This window comes from Natrix helvetica (assembly GCF_964273705.1).
Source record: "Natrix helvetica genome assembly, chromosome: 4".
In the NCBI taxonomy this organism is placed as follows: domain Eukaryota; kingdom Metazoa; phylum Chordata; class Lepidosauria; order Squamata; family Natricidae; genus Natrix; species Natrix helvetica.
In genome coordinates, this window is record NC_138550.1 from 121,021,158 (window position 1) to 121,041,755 (window position 20,598).

The window sequence follows — 20,598 nt, forward strand, 5'->3', positions numbered from 1 at the left end:
TTCCTTTTCTTCTTTTGTGCCAGGAAACATTTCAGTTTTGTTTCAAAATCAATATTTTGCAGTATCTCAAAGGTGCTTTTCGTGAGACAACTGGATTTTCTGATTTTTCTTTGAAGACGTTTCATTTCTCATCCAAGAAGCTTTTTCAGCTCTGACTGGAGGTGGGGAATGGAAGGATTTATACTCTTTGCACCACTCAAATGTTGGTCATTTGCCAGTCGTTAAGGTCACCTATCTGTTTCATCAGGATCACCTGAGTGGTGCAAATGGGTGTGGAGCCTTCTTGGAACTGTTGACAGGACTGTGTTATAGATTGGAGATAGAAGATGTCGTATCCCCCCCCCCCTTTGTTGAGGAACTGCTCTTCTGGTTTCCGGCGCTCCTGTGTGTGCGCACTGGGAAGATGCTCTTCCGATTTCCAGGGCTCCCCGTGTGCGCACTCCTGTTTCGGCACAGGGCCAAAAAGGATCGGCAACACTTTAAAAGATACTCCTTATTTAAAAGAATCTCTTGATAGAAGACAAACTTATATCAGTACTGGTCATTACTAAGTCAGAAAGCTACAATTGATGGTATTGTCTCAGAAATTTGGCAAGTAATAGAAGAAAAATTTGCAATCAAAATGACAGCACAGTGACCACAGTTTAGAAGAGATCAGGCTATATACCCATACCAAAAAACCTTCACATAATAGAAGTAGTTCTTAATTTACAAACATTTTTTCAGCAACTGTTCAAAGTTACAACCAACTGAATGAATGATGGTTAAAGTTCTAGCAATCCAAGCACCCCATGGTCATCTGACTGCAATCTGGATATTTGGCAACCAGCTCACACTTACAACTGATTGTAGGATCGCTATTTGTGACCTTCCCTATCAGCTTCTTTAGAAAGTCAATGGGGAAGTCTCAAATTGCTGGTATAAGTCTCCCTCTGCGCATCCTCCCTTAGCTCCTCTGTGCTCACAGTGCACCTACTGCTCATGTACCCCTACACACCCTAAGCCTTGCCGCACCTTCCTAGTGCATCCTTCCCCACACCTATCTTGTAGACTCCTATGCACCCTCCCCATGTCTTACCATGACTCTCGCATATTCTTAAGCCTCATTGCATTTCCCATGCATTTTGTACACACTCCCTGAGCCCTGCTGCACTTCCCTCACACCCTCATGCACCCCGACATGGCCTCCCCAATCCAACCATTGCTTGCCTGTTAACCTACTTGTGAGCTGCCTGGGTTGCAACTTCCTGAAACAGTAGGAATTTTAATTATGCCTGGAACTGCAGGGATTTCTGTCACAAAGCAATGTGGTCATGCTTTACAACTTTATTACTTAGTGATAGAAATTCAGGTCCCAGTTGTTATAGTAAGGACTACCAGTATGCAAATTGTCACACAATAAAAATTCACATGCTAGTACAATAACACTTAGGATCATCCAATGCAGATTAAAGTCCACATGGAAAAGAAGTTGCCTGATATTCAAGTTGGCTTTAGTAAAAATCAAGGAACAAGACATTATTGCTGAAAAATAATTCCCCCCCAAAAGTCAATACGTGCTTCATTATTGATAAGGAAGGCCTTTGATTGCATCAACCATATCAAGCTGTGGATTGTGTTTAGGACAATGGGCACCCCAAAACATCCCATTGTTTTCATGCAGACCTCCAAACGGGCCAGAAAGCCACAATCCAAACTGCATAAGGTCAAAGGAAAAACTATCCGTTAATGACTTAACTGTAATCACAAGGATAATTTGAATGCATGAGATATATGTGTATAATATTCATGTAACTGGATTGTTTTTTTTAAAGTTTTTATTTTTAAACAAACATAGACAAAACAAACAACATAAAGCCATCTTCAATTACAAACAGTGTGTCAGTTGGTTACAAGGTTTCTGTGCATCACTTCCATAGTCATCACTTACAGTTCATGTATAGTCACCAATTATCCAATCAAAAACATTTATATACATTGTTATTATTATACCTCATTTATTTGACTATTAACCTTATTCTTCATTTTCAACTAAATATATCCAGTATTGGGATTATTTACACCATAGCAATTCAGTATCACCATCTCAGATATTTCCAGTAGTAAAATATTTTTATGTTATATTCTATATCATTCAATAGTTCTTATATTTATCACATTCTCTAGTAATTTTCATTATATTTTTTAATCTAACCACAAATAAAATAAATCCCAAATCCTATAAAATTGTTTATCTTCTTGTTCTCTAACTTCAAATGTCAATTTAGTCATTTCAGCACATTCCATTTATCTTATGAATAATTTCCTCCTGCGTTGGTATTTTCTCATTTCTCCAATTTTTAGCAAATACAATTCTAGCTGCTGTTAACACATTTACAATTAAATATTTCAATTCTCTATTGTATGTTTCTGGTAAAATTCCCAATAAAATATCTCTGGTTTAAAGTCTATGTGTTTATGTATCATTTTCTCTAACCAAGTGTGGATTTTAGTCCAGTATCTTTTAGCTTCTATGCAAGTCCACCACATATGATAATATGAACCCGGTATCTGATGACATTTCCAGCACTTCGGATTTGTTCTTGAACATTCTTGCTATTCTCGTCGGGGGTAAATGCCACGTGTAAACATCTTATACAAATTTTCTTTATATGCTGTTGACATTGTCATTTTATACTTTTGAGCCACAATTTCTGCCACTTATCAATCCCATGTCCAAATTCCCCCCCCCCCAAGCTATCATAGGTTCTTTTACTTGTTCTTTTTCTAGTTTAACCTCTAATAAGTATCCATATAGTTTTTTAATTACCTTTTTATCAGTACCTGTCAAAATTTTATCTAACTCAGTCATTTTATCATAAAAACCTTCTGTTTCAAGATCTTTATCATATCTAGACTTTATTTGCACATATGAAACCCAATTCATCTTTATGCCTTCCTGCTCTAATTCTTGCATAGATTTAAGTTCACCCTCTGCATTCAATATTTCACCATATCTTTGTTTCTTTTTATACATTACTGGGTATGAAAATGCTTCAATAATTGATAACCAGACTGGAATTTTTAAGTAATGTTGCATTTTAATTTTCTTGCAGTTTAATAGCAGAGCCTCCTGTATATAATGTCTTCTGAAATACCCCTGCACTTTGGTTCCCTTGTACCATAAGAAAGCATGCCAGCCCAGCAACAAATCATGTCCCTCTACCGTCAGTAATCTAGAATTTCTAAATGTTATCCACTCTTTGGCACATTAAACTTGTTGCCTTAGTATAATTCCCAGTTAGGCAGACCAAGTCCTCTTCTTATTCTAGCATCTTATAACAATTTTAGTTTTATTCTTGCTTTCTTTCCCTGCCAAATATATTTCAGCACTATTTTATTTGGGTCGTCAAAATAGTCTTTCCGAAGTCTGATTGGAATTGTCTAAAACAAATATAAAATTCTGGGCAAAATATTCATTTTGATTGTAGATATTCTCCCTATCATTGATAGTTGTAGATTTTCCCATTTTGTCAAGTCTTTCCCAATCTGCTGCTTAAGCTTATAGTAATTGTTCTTTTTAAGTGTACTGCATCTTGCTGTCAAATATATTCCCAAATATTTGACCTTGTTCGTGACTTGGATCATCAAAGCTTCCGCCAATTCTTCCTTTTGTCTTGATGTTATATTTTTTGTCAAAATCTTTGTTTTATCTTTATTTATTTTCAGACCTGCTACTTTTCCATATTTCTCTATTTTTTGTATCAATTTAGGTGCAGTTTCTGATGGATCCTCTAGAATGAAGACCAGATCATCTGCAAATGCTTGTAATTTGTATTCTTCCTTTTTGATTTTCATTCCTTTTATGTCTTTTTCTTCTCTAATATTTCTGTTTAGAATTTCTAATGTTAAGACAAATAACAAAGGGATAGTGGGCAACCTTGTCTTGTTCCTTTCCTTATTTCAATAGAGTCAATCAATTCTCCATTTATCATTATTCTTGTTATTTGCTTGTGGTATATAGTTTGTATGGCTTGGGTAAATTTCTTACCAAAGCCCATCTGTTCCAGTTGTAACGACATAAATCACCAATTCACATCAAAAGCTTTCTGTGCATCTAAAAACATCAGAGCCAATTGTTTTTTGGATGTGCCTCATAATATTTCAAAGTGTCTAGAATTATTCTCATATTATCTTTAATTTGTCTCTTTGGTAAGAAACCATTTTGATCAGGATAAATAAAATTGTTTAGATATTTTTTTAGCTGTTCTGCCAATATTGAAGCAAATAGCTTATAGTCTGAGTTTAGCAAGGAAATAGGTCTGTAGTTCTTAATTTGAAGTGGGTCCGCTTCAGTGGTGGGTTTCAAATTTTTTTAGAACCTCTTCTGCAGGTGTGGCCAGCTTTGTGGGAGTGGCTTGCCAGCCATGTGAATGGGTGGGAGTGGCTTGCCAGCCATGTGACCGTGTGGGAGTGGCTTGCTGGCCATGTGACTGGGTGGGCGTTGCCAACTTGTAAAATATGGTGAAACTCACTTAACAACGCTCTTGCTTAGCAAACAAAATGCTCAGAAACTCTGGCATTGAAGCACGCAAGTCTTAAAGCTGTCAAGTTGCAAGACCCTTGCACCCCAACCCTTTAGAAAAAAAAACCCAGGAATGTTCAAACTTGACAGCTTTAAGACTTTGTTTAGATAGGACTCTTGAGGCGGGTGGGGCGATTGGTGAGCCAGCCAATCAGTGAGCGGCAGGCAGGGCAGGCGTGGTGCGGAGGGGGGGGATTCGGGGTGGGGGGAACTAATGCTGGGAAAAGTGGGATAAAAGAGGACGACCAGCAGCCAGGTGGATGCAATCAGCTTAATAGCAATGCATACACCGTGGGAAGAACTGAGGAACACATCAGAGAGAAAATATCCGACCTGATGGGCACCTAATCAATCATCGGTCAAAGTGCCAGAGGAAAACACCGTGTGCACATATACACCTGTTTTACCTCTTTTCAAATGTAACTCTTAAATCAGCAATATTTAATATTGTAAACTCGTTTTTAATTATGTCAGCCGCCCGAGCTCGCTCGATGTTGAGATGGGCGGCACATACATTTAATGACTAAATAAATATTCAGTGCCATGTTAATTCTACACCTCCTGCTCACATACCGGGAAAGAAATCAACCTCAGATCAGGCTTTAGACAGGGGTCCCCAAATTTGACAACTTTAAGACTTGTGGACTTCAACTCCCAAAATTCTCCAGCCACCATAGCATAGCTGGATAATTCTGGGAGTTGAAGCCCACAAGTCTTAAAGTTGCCAAGTTTGGGGACCCCTGAATTAGAACGTTGGGACTTCAAATGCCAATCTCGACGGCTCCTCCCACGTACTGCGCCTTTAAGGGACCGGTAGCTCTCTGATCATGCGCAAGAACGGTACTACCGGGAAGCGGCCGTTCGGCACCGAAGGGAGGAAGGCTCGTGCGTCTACATGCCCTCACGCACCAACCGCTTTGTGGCGCCGGGAGGGGGGCGGTGAGCGAAAACAGATCGGCCGAACCTCGGGGCGTGGCCGTGGGGGGTGGGGTGCGCGAGGCACTCTCTGCCTGCCGATCGTTCTACTGCTGCCATGGCGACGACCACCAGCGAGGACTATTACTTGGCGCTGTGCGCGCGGCCCGTGCAGTTCGAAAAGGCGAGCCCCGTTAACTGCGTTTTCTTCGACGAGGCCAATAAGCAGGTGAGCGGCTCAGGCCGTGCAAAGGGGGCGGAGTCCTTTCCCTGGTTCCACACGGCCCGTCCGCGCGATCTGCTTGTCGCGCCTTCATCCTCTCCTTCCCTTCGGCTGGACCTGAACGCTTCTGTATCTTGTGCACAGTGAAAGCAATAGTACTTACACTTGTATCCCGCTTCGCAGCACCTTCACAGCCCGCTCTAAGCGGTTTACAGAGTCAGCCTATTGCTCCCAACAATCTTTAGTCCTCATTTTACCTACCTCGGAAGGCTGACTCAACCTTGAGCCGGTGGGAATCGAACTGCTGGCAGTGGGTAGAACTAGCCTGCAATATTGCGTTCTAATCATTGCCCCACCACGGCTCCTCCTGCTTTTCCAGATCCTAAACTGGGTCCCTAGGTTTATGCCTTTTTTTGTCACAGTACCGACAGTTCCCACTCTTCCTGTTCTGTCAGAAAGACTCCTACAGTTGCACAGTTGGGCGGAAAGAGACTTAAATGTTTAGAAATCTTCTTAGGAAAAGATGGCAAAACCCTGCGATTTTGCAATAATGATGATGCAAGAACCCTTTGCAACCAATAAGCCTCTGATTCAAAGAAAAGACTTTTGATCCACTTACCGGCAGGGTATCAATACTAATACCTGGGTTGTATGAAAAATCAGTGATAAAACACATTGGATTAAAGGATTTTCCTCTAATTTGTACTATACACAACTTGTTATAATGTTATAAAATATTATAAAGTTATAATGTTAGCGTGCAGCTGCTTTACATGTATATAGTAATATTTTGTATATAGATGGTGGGAAATAGTTCAGCTATCAGATTGTTCTCATTTAAAAAAAACGTGGAAAGGGTTCTTGCATCGTTATTTTATAGGGAGTTTAACACAAGTTGTTTAACAGTTTTAATCACAAAGGTAAATCTCTTGGACTCTGTGGGTTTGATTTTAATCATAATCTGACAGTTTTGTCTTAATATGAGAACCAAAATTAAGGTTCCCCCCCCCCCTCATTGGGAGTGTCTGAAATCTGAAAGACATCTTTTATTTCTGAGAAAATAGTCTTGAGTGCTTTCACATGATGCGTCCCCATGTACTATTTTGCTGTCTTAAAGTGGCTTCATGTGATTTTGGTCTCAAAGGACAGCTGAGGATCTTTATAGTCGAAATTTGGTTCTAAATTTTTTTTTCTTCCGGTTTTGTGTACAGTGGAACCTTGGGTCACCAACCAAAAAATCCGCTAAATGTTTCACTCTGTTCACGAACACATCTTTGGGTGGCGATCAATCACAGCCACAGCGATTTTCCCTTCCATGCCATTTTTGTGTATGCGCACATGTGTAGTCAGTCTTGCTTTCAGTCACAACCAAATCGGGTGCCAACTCAAGTCCTGGAACAGATCACAGTCGTGATCGGAGGTACCACTGTACATTGTTCTTCACTTTGGCTAGTGTAAATCAGAACACTTTCCAGGAATGAGGAATCTGGAGTCAGATGCAGCTCTCAGCTTAATTTAGTAGAATAACAAATAGCTTGTTCAGATTTTGGCAAAAGCCATCCCCAACAAGGAATGGGAAAGAGGAGCAGAGTAGAAATAAGGCAACATTTTCTGATTTCATCACCATTACTTCTGTCATTTTATCAAGATATGGCTCCTAGGAATTATGTGTGAGAAACACTTTTTAATCTTGGTGTTATAGCCTATTTATTCTGTTAACATCTTATGGAAAATAAATTCCATTGTTTTGAAGATGAAGAACTTTTAAAGTACGTTCTAGCTCAAACTAGATCTTTCTCTATTTAGGTTTTTGCTGTTCGATCTGGTGGAGCTACTGGGGTAGTAGTTAAAGGCTTGGAAGACCGCAATCTCATCTCATTTAGGTGATATAAATGCATCCTATATACTGTTTTCTTTTTTTTTTACAGCTAATAGTATTGTGTTGCGAAGTTTGCAAATACAAACATACTGTTCAAATGATATTTCTTCTCATTGTAAGTTGTCTTTCACTCTGTATTTTCTTTAACTAGTAAATGACAATAGTTATTTTAAAAAACACTAAACTAAGGAATATGAATGTACGGTAATTGCTTTTATTTTATCTTGAGTATATGTGTTGGTAAAAATGATACTGTAAAATACATGAAATTAGAAGTATAGTTAGAATAATGCATCAATCTGCGGTGCCCAATTAATTTGATTCCCTATTTATTAAAATTAGTTTGATAACGGCTATTCTACTGAGCTATTCTGATTACTGTAATATGAAGAGTTCCTAAACAGCACTGACATCCTACTAGGATTTAGTCTACACAAATGTCTACACAAATTGCAGGCTCTTTGAATCTAAACTTAATATGTTTATCCCTATATCATGCTGATTAAATCCAGCATTGTGGGCATCTATACACCTTGTGAGTACTAAGTAAAAGTTGGGCAGTCAAGCATAGCTTTCTTTTTCCACTGCACAGCCTTTTGTGCAGGAATATAGTGTTAATCCAGACATACAGATTTTTCTTATTATTGAAAAAATATCTTGTAGAAGATTTCAAGCACAGAGAAGGTCTGTTTGTGGTTATTTAATCCTCACAGATCTTAACAGCTTATTTTATTGAAACTGGGACAGATGGGGTTTATGACCTCTATCAAGAGTAGTCATGGGTTGGATCCATGCATAATTCTCACATATTTTTTCACATTACCTTTTATTACATTCATTTTTAAGCCCCTGCTTAAATACTGATAGCTCGCATAAAGGAATTGATCATAACTATGTTTCTAGGTAATCATAAGAATGAAAAGGTTGATTTAATTTTGATAAATTATATAACGGAAATATTTCTCCTATTTTTCCCTTTATGATATCTTCAATTTGAATCAGCCTTGAAATAGTATTTCAAAACAACATCAAATGGGTGTTGAATACTTAGCCTTCTCAGACCATACAGACAAATGAATCCTTTCAGTTTGTCCCAGATATTTTAGCAGATATTTATTCCTGTACAAGAATGAAATCATTGCAATTGTGGGATACTATTCAAATAGCTGTAGTACCATCCTCATTTCATCCACAATGCAGGTTACTTCTTACACACCTCCATGACCCCAAGCACCTTTCACCCACACTGCCTCCCCACATGCTCTACCCACTTATATAGCACCTCTCATGCACCTTGAGCATCCTTTCCGATCTTTGCTGCTCCCCTCCGCTCATGAGCCTTCCAGGAACTGCACAGCATTTCTGGTGCACACCCATATATTCTTCCCAACCAGTATCTCTTCTGCCTCCACATAGCCTCTCTAAACAGCACCCCTACTCTTCCTCCCTTCCCCACTGGGCAGAAGCCACTTACCTTCCTTTTGGCCTTGAACTTGCAACTTCTTGCTGGTTTCTCTTTGGAAGCTTCTCACAAGCAAAGTAAATGGGGAAGCCAGCAGGAATTCTAGGGAGTGAGAGAAGGAAGGAAAGACAAAAGGAAAGAAAAATAGGAAAGGAAGGAAGGCTTCTGATGTTCCCTGTCAGTTTACAACAAGGAAACTCAATGGAGAAGATAATCAGGAAGTAAAAAGCCACTTTTGCTCCTACTGCTCTTTTGCCTACCTGATTCTCTTTTCTGTTTAGGTAAAGAAATATCTCTGAATGATGACCCCACAAAGTGCAGGTTGTCTAGCAACCACTAAAACTCACTTCCTTTTGAATGAACATGGATATTGGGGATCAGCAATATTCTTTCCCTTGTTTAATTTTATTGAACTTCAAAACTATTACAATTAACATTTTAAAAAGTTCCTTCAGATAATTTAAACTAATTTCTACCAGTCTAGGCCAGCATGGCTGTTGTTGAGACACTGTAGAAATTAATCAGATACATGTCCTGTATCTAAAACACAGAAATGAATTCTATATTTCTAGAATGGAAGACAAAGGAGAAGTGAAATGTATCAAGTTTTCTTTGGGGAATAAGATACTGGCTGTTCAGAGGACATTGAAGAGTGTGGTAAGAAATATCTTTCTTAAAATAGAAAGAAGCAAGTTTTAGAAAAATATTCAAACACAATAAACTACTTATTATTTGCTTATTATTAAATAAATGATAGATGTTAGATGGTTGGGATTTATTTTTGTTTCCTTTCTACCACGATATTTGTCCATATTTTTATTACTGTATGAACATAGTATTTATAAGCTACTCTGAGATGTGGTGGTTTGAGAAAGGAATACATCAAATAACATAATAATGTTAAGTACAATTAGAAATAGGTAGGTGGGATAAACTTCATTTCTATAGGCAATGGTTCGGCTATAGCTAATAGTAATTATAAACTCATTTGGAGCAAATTCAAAAAGGAATACAACAAATTAGAAATATGTGGGAGCAGTTCTGACCATGTGTGTAGTCCTTACCAAATAATGCTTGATTCAGTTTGTAGGGTCTCCTTTCCAGAGGGAGAATAATACAAACTGCTGCAAATGGAATCAGGAACTGGTAGTGATTTTTATGAAAACTATTTGAAAAGCTTTCAAATTACCTATTTAGATTTGCATCTTTGAATTATGTTATAGTGTATTAAATGTATTTTCTCATCTATTTTGATCATTAACTTTTTACTTATGTAAACTTTCATCCTTTCAATTTCTGTTCTGTTTGTATTGTAGTTCAAAGATAGTTGAGGAAAATGAGATAAAATATTCAAGCAGAAAATATGTTTATACAGCTCTGTGTACTTATATCATTATTTTGAGTAGATTAATAAAGTCTGACATTTTGTAGATTCATGCACTCAAATGGATGAAAATCCATGTGTTAGATATTGGTATTTCTGCATAGGTTCTCCTCAAATATTTTTAATTGCTTGTTTTTCATGTCATTCCAGGATTTCCTGAACTTCATTCCAGACAGCCCACAATTAGAATACACTCAAGAATGCAAGGTACAGTACACATAACAAAATACTAAACTAAAGCAATCCCTCAGCATGTTGAAGTATTCATTATTCTAACAGTGTGGCATCTACAATGCCATTATATTAGTATTTTGAAAAGTTGTAACTGCAAATCGTTAAAACACTTCAGATGTTAGCTGCCCTTCATCCCAGTCAGCATGCTCGCCCGAAAGAAAATGGCAATTAAAATTGGTTATTTTGCAAGCATAAATATGTATAGTGAAAAGAAAAAACTTGCCCAAGTGGTTAGGGGAATAATAACATTGCTTAGCTGCAAGAATTAAAATCCTTCTACCCATTGTTCATCAACTGCTAACAGAATGCCTTATGCACGCATAAGCTTAAGAGTGGGTAGTTATAATATGCTTTTCTTGGGGCTGCTTTGGGAATTGGCCTAGAACAGTGATGGCTAACCTCTTTGTCGTTGCGTGCTAAAAAAGTATGTGTGCGGGCATGAACCCAAAATGCAATGCGGAGGCCCCTGCACGCGTGCACACTCTTCCGTGTTGCCCCTGCCCCTCCCGTGCATGGGTGCGTGATCCCCTGCATGTGCCCTGCCCCATGCATGCACATGTGACCCCACACATGCGTGAATGGCCCTGCGCATGCCGGTGTGACCCCGTGCATGCTAGTGTAACCCCCAATGCATGCATGCACATCTATGGATGCAGAGACCCAACAGCCAGCTGGTTGGCAGGAGGCGTGCATGTATGCGCGGTGGACCTGTGGTGGGCGATGGCTTGTATGTCCACAGAGGGCTCAAAGGTTTGCCATCACAGGCCTAGAAGTTGCATCTAATATAAAAAGCTCTAACTAAGCTCTTAAATAATGTCCAAAATATATTACACTTGTTCTGAAAGTGCTTCTTTGGGGCTAATATGCTCCATAATCATTCAAGCAGCTTATGTTGATAAATCAAATCCTCTATAGTTTTATTTATGTATCCTCTTGGACAAGATCTCCAATACTGTCTTGAAAATGCATTTGCCAGAGATTTGCTATATGGAAAACTGAGATAGGGCATTCTTAAAATTTGTTGTGCTACTTTTTAAATATTTAAAAGGAAAAGTAGAAATATTTTTTAAAATGACATGTATAAACTGATTTTACTTTACATGACAGTGTATGCCTCTTTCAATTAAATGCTTTTATTTTTAAATTAAAGACTAAGAATGCCAGTATTTTAGGATTCTGTTGGACAGGCTCTGCAGAGATCGTTTTCGTAACAGATCAGGGAATTGAGTTTTACCAAGTAAGTAAAAATATACATACCTTTTAAAAAAGTCAGATAATTTATTTTATAGTATTGAGTCATCTTAAAGGATTAAATGGTATTATAATTCATTGTGGGTAAGATTGTTTTGGTCTTTTGAAATCCGTTTAATTCTCATAAACCTACTAGAAATAGCTTCAGTTTTTTCAAGAAAGATATTACAGTCTAAAAATAAACCTTTTTAGCTAAGTAATATTTTAGTAATAAAAATCATTGATTCTGCAAAAAAAAAATAGACATATAAGATGCTTGCTGTATTACACAAAGTGTCTCTGTAGTATTAAAATTCATGTCTATTTGACTGTTTCACCTTCAATTGACCACAATTGGAAGGTATAGTGAAATAATTATTAAACCAAAGTAACTCAAATAGGCTAACTTACAAAATGCTGGGATCCATGACTCCTGTGGTATGAAATTTGGGGAAGTTGTTGCTCCTTCAAGTATTGCTGGGCTGTCACAGTCAGCTGTGGTCACGTGATCTTTATTTCCATGACAGCCTCCCATAAGGCAAAGGGACAGCCAGCAGGAACTGTAAAGTCCATTGTGACTGCCGATACTGCCTGCCACCTTCCCATTAGCAAAGCCTTTGGTTCTGGGAAGGTGATTGGGAAAGTTGGGAATCAAGAAGCTGGCAGGGAAGGTTGCAAGTTGCTTGGGCATCTCTTCTGTGGAAACTCCCCAGCCTCTCTGCTCTGCAACTGCCAATTATGTACCTACTCACTCCCCAAAACAATAGTCTAAATCAGAGTTCTGTAAGAACTTCACAAAAGTAAAGTGCTAATTGTTTTAATTTGTCTGTAGTCAATCAGGGAATCACCCACTGCAGCAGCAGCAGTTTTCAAAATCTGAAGTTTTTTTAAACAAATTATTTTATTTTTGCAATTGTAAACTATATAGACAGTTTGAAAATATTCAGTATATAGGTCTGATTGTAACCATTATATCTTCAGGTACTACCAGAGAAACGAACGTTAAAGCTTTTGAAGAGTCAGAATATTAATGTCAATTGGTTTATGTACTGTCCTGAGAGCTCTGTTATTCTGTTGTCAACGACGGTAGTTGGAAATGTTCTCCAGCCATTCTATTTCAAGGTAAAATAATATTATTGCAGTCAGTGCAATTTTCCATGATTACTTTGCAAAATTGCTCAAAGGTATTTATGTTTAATATATAAGAAATACATTTCAAATTGTTGTAGTCCTTTATGTCTAAAATATGCATTTTAAGTAAATATACTAACTCAGATACCCAACTGCAACTTAAGTTTCACAAATTTTGCGTTAGGAAACAAAAATTATAGCATTTGATTTTCAGATGGGTTAAACAGTTTGAGATGGCACTGCAACCAAAAATAATAATAATTGCTTGTTGTTGTTTTTTACATTATATTTTGCTGGAACATATTCTAGAATGGTAAGAAATACAATGAAGTGTGAAGGAGTTACATAGAATTAAATGCAGTACTTTTCACCTAGGGTGGAGCTATGTCAAAACTGTCAAAGTTTGAAATTGAGTTACCTACAGCACCAAAGTCGTCCAAGCTTAGCCTTTCTGAAAGAGATATTGCTTTGACTACAATGTAAGTATATTATTGTGCTTCTTTCCCAATCCAGATGCTGTATTTTCCTTTTCCTGAGCAAATACATTGTCTTCTTACTGAAGACATAAGCAACATTTTCTTGATCAGTGGAATGGATTCGAAGTCAGTTTTGAGTCAATTAACTTGAATAGAGTAGAGAAGAAATGAGCAAATAAGCAAACAAAACTAACAGTCCCAATCGAGCACCTTATTACATGTAGCATTCTTTTAAAAACTGTTTCGAAAAATTATAGAAATTATTTGTAAGAATAGCTTGTAAGTTAACAGAATGATCTCCATGTCACTTTGAAAAGATGAAATAAATCCATCTGTAATTTATTCAGAAAAAATAAATAAAATGCTTTTTAATTTTCTTGCGAATTATTTCACAGACAAGAGAGCCATTTTGATCTCGCAGCGAAGGTGTCTGATTAGAAGTAGGGAATCCTGCATTTTATTCTTGCCTTAACAGTGGAAGCTGGCTTCCATTTTGGGCCAGTCATTCTCCATGGCGCTGCTTGGAGAGTCCAAGGAAGGGTTAACACAGCCTATCTGCCCAAGGACTGAGTTGATTTTTTCCCCTGGTCACGCCTCCATTGCCTCCACAGGGTCAGTTTTAAAAACTCAGTCCGCCCTATAGGGCGTACTCTGGGGAGTTCCCGGTCTTTGGACAAATAGGCTGGGTTCCCCAAAAAGAAATTTTTTTTTTAAGCATAATACTTATCAGGATTTTTTCCCTCCTTTTATTCTAATACCAATTCGACCTTTTTTTGTTATTGGCTTTTATTAAAATAGACTAAATTAAAACAGAGGCATTGGAGGAGCCCACCTGTTGCCCTAGCAACGTATTCAGCTGTGGCCACTAGTCCGGCGTCTGCCGGCGAGTGCGGGGACGATCCTGGCGTTGGCTCGCCCCCGGCCGCTTGCTAAGGGGAATTTCGGCTGGATTTCTCCATCGGCGGCGTCCTTGCTGGCTCCGGAGGTTGCGGCGGCCATTTTGAAAGCTGCGTGTTGGCGCGCTTTCCAACGGCCGTTTTAGACGTCTGGCTGCATTCTGGGCGCGTTTTTCTCTGCTCACTTTAACAACTAGCAGCAGGGAAAGCGCTTGGATTCTCCGCACCTCTCTGCCTCTCAGCAGATCGCCGCGGAGAGCTTGGAGTGTCCTGCTTGGGTCTCCAGCAGTACCGGAGCCTCTTGAGTGTCCCTTCGGCTGAAGGAGCGGCTGTGGAGTGTCCTGGTGCCTTCTTCCAGCCTCCAGAAAATTTGAAGATCTGCAGACGCTTTGGAGCCGGCTGGCCAGCGTCAACTGCCCTTCTCCTGCAGTTTGAATTGATCCAACACCCGTGCAGCCATGGCAGACGAAGGTTTGGAGCAGAGGGACGAGCTGGCTGGGCCATCCGCCAAGCGCAGTAGGCCAGATTCCTCGGGCCAGGGGAGAAAGGGTGGAAAAGGGGCTGGGGGAAAACCCCCCCATAACTCCTCAGGGAACAAGGGCCCCAAGCACCTAGGAGATAGGAGACTTGAGGGTTCCAGAGAGCAACCTGACAAGGCCCAGGCCCCTCATCTTCCTCAATCCTGTGAGGCTGAGCTTGGCCCGGTCCTGAGCAGACGTGAGAGAGAGGACTCTCTCTCTAACCAAGGGGATCAATCTCCTTCCATTAGTGGTAGGGATTCCAGATCTGTTTCTCCTGCTGCATCCCTGGGTTACCCAGATTCCCCCAGTTCCTCTGTAAGGGACGATTTGGGGCCTTTCCCTGGCTGTCCCCACATGGAGGGGCCTTTAGCTCCTACTCACTATGCAAGGGGGTCAGGCTCTTCTAGGCCCAGGCCTGTTGAGGACAAGGGCCCAGCTATTTCGCCAGAGATGCAGGAAATAATTACTCAGGCCATCTCGCAGGGTGTGGTTGAGGCCTTGCGCCACATGGAGAGCAAAAAGGGTAAGGCCTCAAGGCCTACCCCCTCTCTAGCAGCGGGCAGGGGCCGCGAATCTGGTTCCCCAGGCACCTCTGTAACCACAGAGGTGTCCACATGGGAAGATGAGACTGCAGATGAGTTCCAGCTTTCGGAGGACGAGGATATGCCCCCAGACAAACCTGCCTTCACTGGTTTGTTCAAGCCTTCTCTGTTTAAGGCCATACTGCACAAGGCTAGAACCTCCACAGAGTTAGGGAACCTCCACAGAGTTAGGGACTAAGCCTAAGGATAAGGCCTCTATCCCCATTCCTCAGGACCTTAAAGCGGGTCTATTCAGTGAGACCACTCCAGATCCGGAACTTATTCCAGTTCCTGACATGTTTATGGACGTGGTACAGCGTCAGTGGGTGCAGCCGGGGACCCTGGCCAATCCCAGTGGCGCAGACAAAACTCTGTTCCCCCTGGAACAAAAGTTGGAGGATGTACTTAAAATGCCTGAAGTGGATGCTCCAGTGGTTTCTCTGACTTCCCCTTCCTCCCTCCCAGCTGACCTGCTGGAGGGTTTGAAGGCAGAGGATAAGAGGTCTGAGAAGGCCTGCCTTAAGACGCACCAGGCGGCTGCCTGGGCGATCAAGGCCTCCACCTCCTCTTCCTTCTTCACGAGGGCTTCCTTGTTATGGCTACGCCAATTGAGATCCAAGCCTCCCTCCGACGCATCTCGCTGGCGTCATGATCTGGACAAAATAATTACGGCTGTAGAATATTCTGCCGACGCTTCCCTAACAGCTGCAAAATTCGCATCCAGGGCGCTCGCCTCCAACGTGACCTCACGTCGCTTGCTATGGCTCCGGCACTGGCAAGCTGACATGAAAGCCAAATGGAAGCTGGCCTCAGCTCCCTTCAAGGGGGGGTTCCTCTTCGGGGATGCTTTAGACAAATTCGTAATAGAGACGAAGGACAAACGTAAAATCCTTCCGTCTACTTTCAAAAAGAATGACAGAAAAGGTTCTGGGTCCTTCAGGAAGCAGCCTTTTCGTAATCAGGACTCCGCCCAGGCCTCCACCTCCTCCTATTCCTACCAGAGGCCCTACAACCAGTCCACTGACAGGGCTCAGGATAGGGGTAGTTTCAACCCCAGGGGTAGGCAGCAAAACCAGGGCTCCTTTTGTAAGCCCTTTCGAGGGGGAGGCAACAACCGTCAGTTCAGGCGTGGTAAGTGACCACCACGGGACTGCTCCCATCGGCGGCCGCCTGCAACTTTATGCAGATCGGTGGGAGGAGATTACCACGGATTCGTGGATCCTAAACACTGTCAGGAAGGGGCTGACTCTAGAATTTCTATCATTCCCGCCCCGGACATTCATTCGTTGTCCTGTAGCCAAAAATCCCATAAAAAGATCCCTCATGCAAGCAGAGATCGATCATCTTCTCTTGATAAGGGCCATAGAGCCCGTTCCCCCAGAGCAGGAAGGGAAGGGATTTTACTCCGTTCTATTCCTGGTCCCCAAGAGCTCGGGGGGGGGTGGAGGGCCATATTAGACCTGAAGCGCCTGAACCGGCATCTGGCCTACAAGCGCTTCAAAATGCAGTCCCTCCAGTCCATTCTCAGCTGCATTCGGAGAGACGACCTGCTCACCTCCATCGACCTCAAGGAGGCGTATCTACATGTGCCCATTCATCCGGCTCACAGGAAGTTCCTTCGGCTGTTCTACAACGGCAAACATTATCAATACAAGGCACTGCCGTTCGGACTCTCTTCAACTCCACGAACGTTTACGAAGCTCCTTGCAGCTGTGGCGGCCCACCTGCGCAAGCTTCCCATCCGTCTGGAGTGCTACCTCGACGACATCATCATTCACTCGAGGAGCCAATCACAAGCAGCAAGGGACGTAAGTGTCACCATCCGCATCTTGCAGGACCACGGGTTCTCTGTGAACTTAGAGAAGAGCCATCTGGTCCCTGCCACTCGCATACAGCACCTGGGCACCATCATAGACTCTGCCTCGTGCCATGTTTTCCTGTCTCCAGACAGACTGCACAATCTCAGGGCCAGAATCCGTCAGTGTCGCAAGACTACCACATTGCCAATCGTCCATCTATCCCAGTTACTGGGGATAATGATATCTTGCATCAACGTGGTTCCCTGGGCGCGTCTTCATGCCAGGGAATTGCAATGGTTTCTCCTGCCAATGCAGAGGGCGAAGGCAAGCAACTCGTCCAGGAAAGTTCGACTCCCATTGAAGGTGTCCCGCTCCTTGAAATGGTGGCAGTCACGAGCAGTGGAGAAGGGCTGTCTGTTCAAAGAGCCCGACAGGATTGTTGTCACTACAGATGCAAGCCTCTTTGGTTGGGGAGCGCATTGCCAAGGTCAGCTGGCGCAGGGCAAGTGGTCTCGCGCGGAAGCGGCTCGAAACATCAACTGGCTGGAGCTGAGAGCTGCCAGACTCGCTCTGAGACGGTTTTGGAAACAACTCAGGGGCCACCACGTGCTTCTGCTTACAGACAATATTGCCACAAAAGCACACGTGAACAGGCAGGGTGGCACTCACTCCAAGGGACTCATGGCGGAAGCAGAGGCCCTGGGTCGTTGGGCAGAGCTTCACTTAGCGTCGCTGAGAGCAGATCACATCTCAGGCACCAGCAACGTAAGTGCGGATTGGCTGAGTCGTCAAACACTCGACAGCTCCGAGTGGAGGTTGCATCCGGACCTGTTCGACCAGATTGTGCAACAGTTTGGCCCGCCACAAGTCGACCTCTTCGCCACGGCAAAGAACACTCACCTGCAGAGATTCTTCTCTCGGTACCGGTCTCATCAGGCGGAGGGGACGGACGCCCTGAGGTCCCAGTGGCCTCCCGGGCTGTTATATGCGTTCCCGCCTCTACCTCTGATTCCACAGGTAATCTCCAAACTCCTGAGGGAGAGGGCGGAGCTCATCCTGGTAGCTCCATATTGGCCCAGGAGATCCTGGTTTGCGGATCTGACCGACCTCTCAGTGGAGAGACCATGGAGAATCCCCCCACAGAAGGTGGTACTGACACAGGGGGCAATCACTCACCCAGAGCCCCAGTGGCTCCAGCTAGCCGTCTGGCGCTTGAGGGGCAGCTCCTGAGGGACCTACACCTCTCGGACAAGGTCATTCAGACCATACAAGCTTCCAGACGACCGGCCACGACTCGAATTTACGAAGCAACTTGGTCTGCGTTCTCCACTTGGTGCGAACAGCGGAACATCGTGGGTGCTGAGGCTTCTGTGCCTCAGTTACTGGACTTTCTTCAAGCTGGACTGGACAAAGGTTTGGCACCAGCTACTCTTCGGAGGCAGGTCGCGGCCTTGTCTACCATTCTGGCGAGGCACCAGTCTCAGACATTGAGTCATCACCCCCAGATCAGGAGCTTCCTAAAGGGGGCCTCCAATTTGCGACCCCAAGTGGTGCATAGATACCCAACCTGGAACTTACCATTTGTTTTGCAGGCTTTAACCTCTGCGCCCTTTGAACCGTTAAGAAAAGTCTCCCTTCGGCACCTGTCTCTAAAAACCGCCTTCCTGATAGCTATCACCTCGGCCAGAGGGGTGTCGGAGATTGCGGCCTTCTCTGTCAGAGAAGAACTTTGTATCATCCACCCAGACCGTGTCATCCTACGTCTGGACCCAACCTTCTTGCCAAAGGTAAATTCTCCTTTCCACAGAGCGCAGGAGGTGATACTCCCGAACTTCTGTCCCAAACCTCAGCACCCCAGGGAGCGCTGCTGGCACAAACTGGATGTGAGGCGTGCTGTTCGGATCTATCTGAAGAGAACTAAGGACCTCAGACGTTCTGAGGCTTTCTTTGTATCCTTTCAACCGGGGTCATTGGGACGCAAGGTTTCCTCATCAACTATCGGTCGTTGGCTCCGGGCCTGCATTAAAATGACTTACGAACACCAGGGCAAGACGTTTCCAGCCCGTGTGACGGCCCACTCCATGAGAAGCGCGGCCACGACTGCAGCATGGGCGACCCAGGCGTCCATCCTGGACATTTGCAGAGCTGCTACGTGGGCATCTCCAACGGCCTTCATCAGAAATTATAAAGTAGATTCCTTTGCCTCCGCCGAAGCCTCCTTTGGGAGGAGAGTATTGCAACAAGTGGTTGAGGCTCCGGCCAGTGGTGACATTTCCCTCCCTGGGACAAAATAGCTTGGGCATGTCCCTTCCTTGGACTCTCCAAGCAGCGCCATGGAGAATGACCGTTGTCTTACCTGAACGGTTGTTCTCGGGGCGCTGCGGGAGAGTCCAAGACTCACCCAGGGTTCATACATAAATATGTGACAGTTTCCGTGAACTTGCAGATGCATTGAACTTCCTCGACGGTCAAGACTTCGTTTTTAAAACTGACCCTGTGGAGGCAAAGGAGGCGTGACCAGGGGAAAAAATCAACTCAGTCCTTGGGCAGATAGGCTGTGTTAACCCTTCCTTGGACTCTCCCGCAGCGCCCTGAGAATGACCGTTCAGGTAAGACAACGGTCATTCTCTTTCAACTCTAAGAAGAAGGCAAGGACAAGCATCAAGAGAGACACATGCAATCTACATTGGCCAGAGAAAGGAAGGTGGCCCCTAAAGTGAGGAACGAGCCAACTGTTTTTTTCTGAGGGAGGACTTGGGGGTAGCTGTCTATAACTATGTGAGGAAAAGACATCTGCCCAGTGTTGGTGATGTCTGAGCATCTGAACTGTTACACTGTTTATTACTTTTTTGCATTCTGCCAAAATAGCTTGTCCTGAAAAAAAAACCAGGATTATATAAATGTTATCTGCTCAGAAGTTAAACATGTATTATGTTTCTTTAGATATGGTCAACTTTATGTTCTTTACTTGAGACACCACTCAAGGACTTCAAACAGTACTGGAGCTGAGGTAGTTCTTTATCATTTGCCAAGGTAAATTTGTTGATTCTTATCCTTTTCAGCTTTCATAACAACTATTAAAAAGTGACTACTAAGGTTGCTGATTAACATTCTCCCCCCCCCCCCCCCAATTAATGCTACCACAGGGAAGGCTCCTGTAAGAAATTGCATATATTGAAGTTATATAGGACTGGGAAGTTTGCACTGAACGTTGTGGATAATTTAGTGGTAGTTCATCATCAGGACACTGAGGTACGATTTTTTTCTCCACATTATATTTGGGTAGCCCAAGACAGCTAATTA

At 42.7% G+C, this 20,598-nt stretch overlaps 1 protein-coding gene across 2 annotated transcripts in view; it reads left to right on the forward strand.

Annotated features, from left to right (window-relative positions):
* Positions 1-5,413: 5,413 nt before the first annotated feature.
* Positions 5,414-20,598, forward strand: part of RMC1 (regulator of MON1-CCZ1) — a 29,056-nt gene continuing 13,871 nt past the window's right edge. For both annotated transcript variants that reach the window (XM_081950280.1, XM_081950281.1), the window contains exons 1-9: positions 5,414-5,708; positions 7,509-7,585; positions 9,616-9,700; positions 10,578-10,634; positions 11,812-11,898; positions 12,873-13,013; positions 13,398-13,501; positions 20,239-20,328; positions 20,442-20,547. In XM_081950280.1, coding sequence (XP_081806406.1) covers positions 5,598-5,708; positions 7,509-7,585; positions 9,616-9,700; positions 10,578-10,634; positions 11,812-11,898; positions 12,873-13,013; positions 13,398-13,501; positions 20,239-20,328; positions 20,442-20,547 — 858 coding nt within the window. In that variant the 5' untranslated portion in view covers positions 5,414-5,597. The remainder of the gene's footprint in view (positions 5,709-7,508; positions 7,586-9,615; positions 9,701-10,577; positions 10,635-11,811; positions 11,899-12,872; positions 13,014-13,397; positions 13,502-20,238; positions 20,329-20,441; positions 20,548-20,598) is intronic.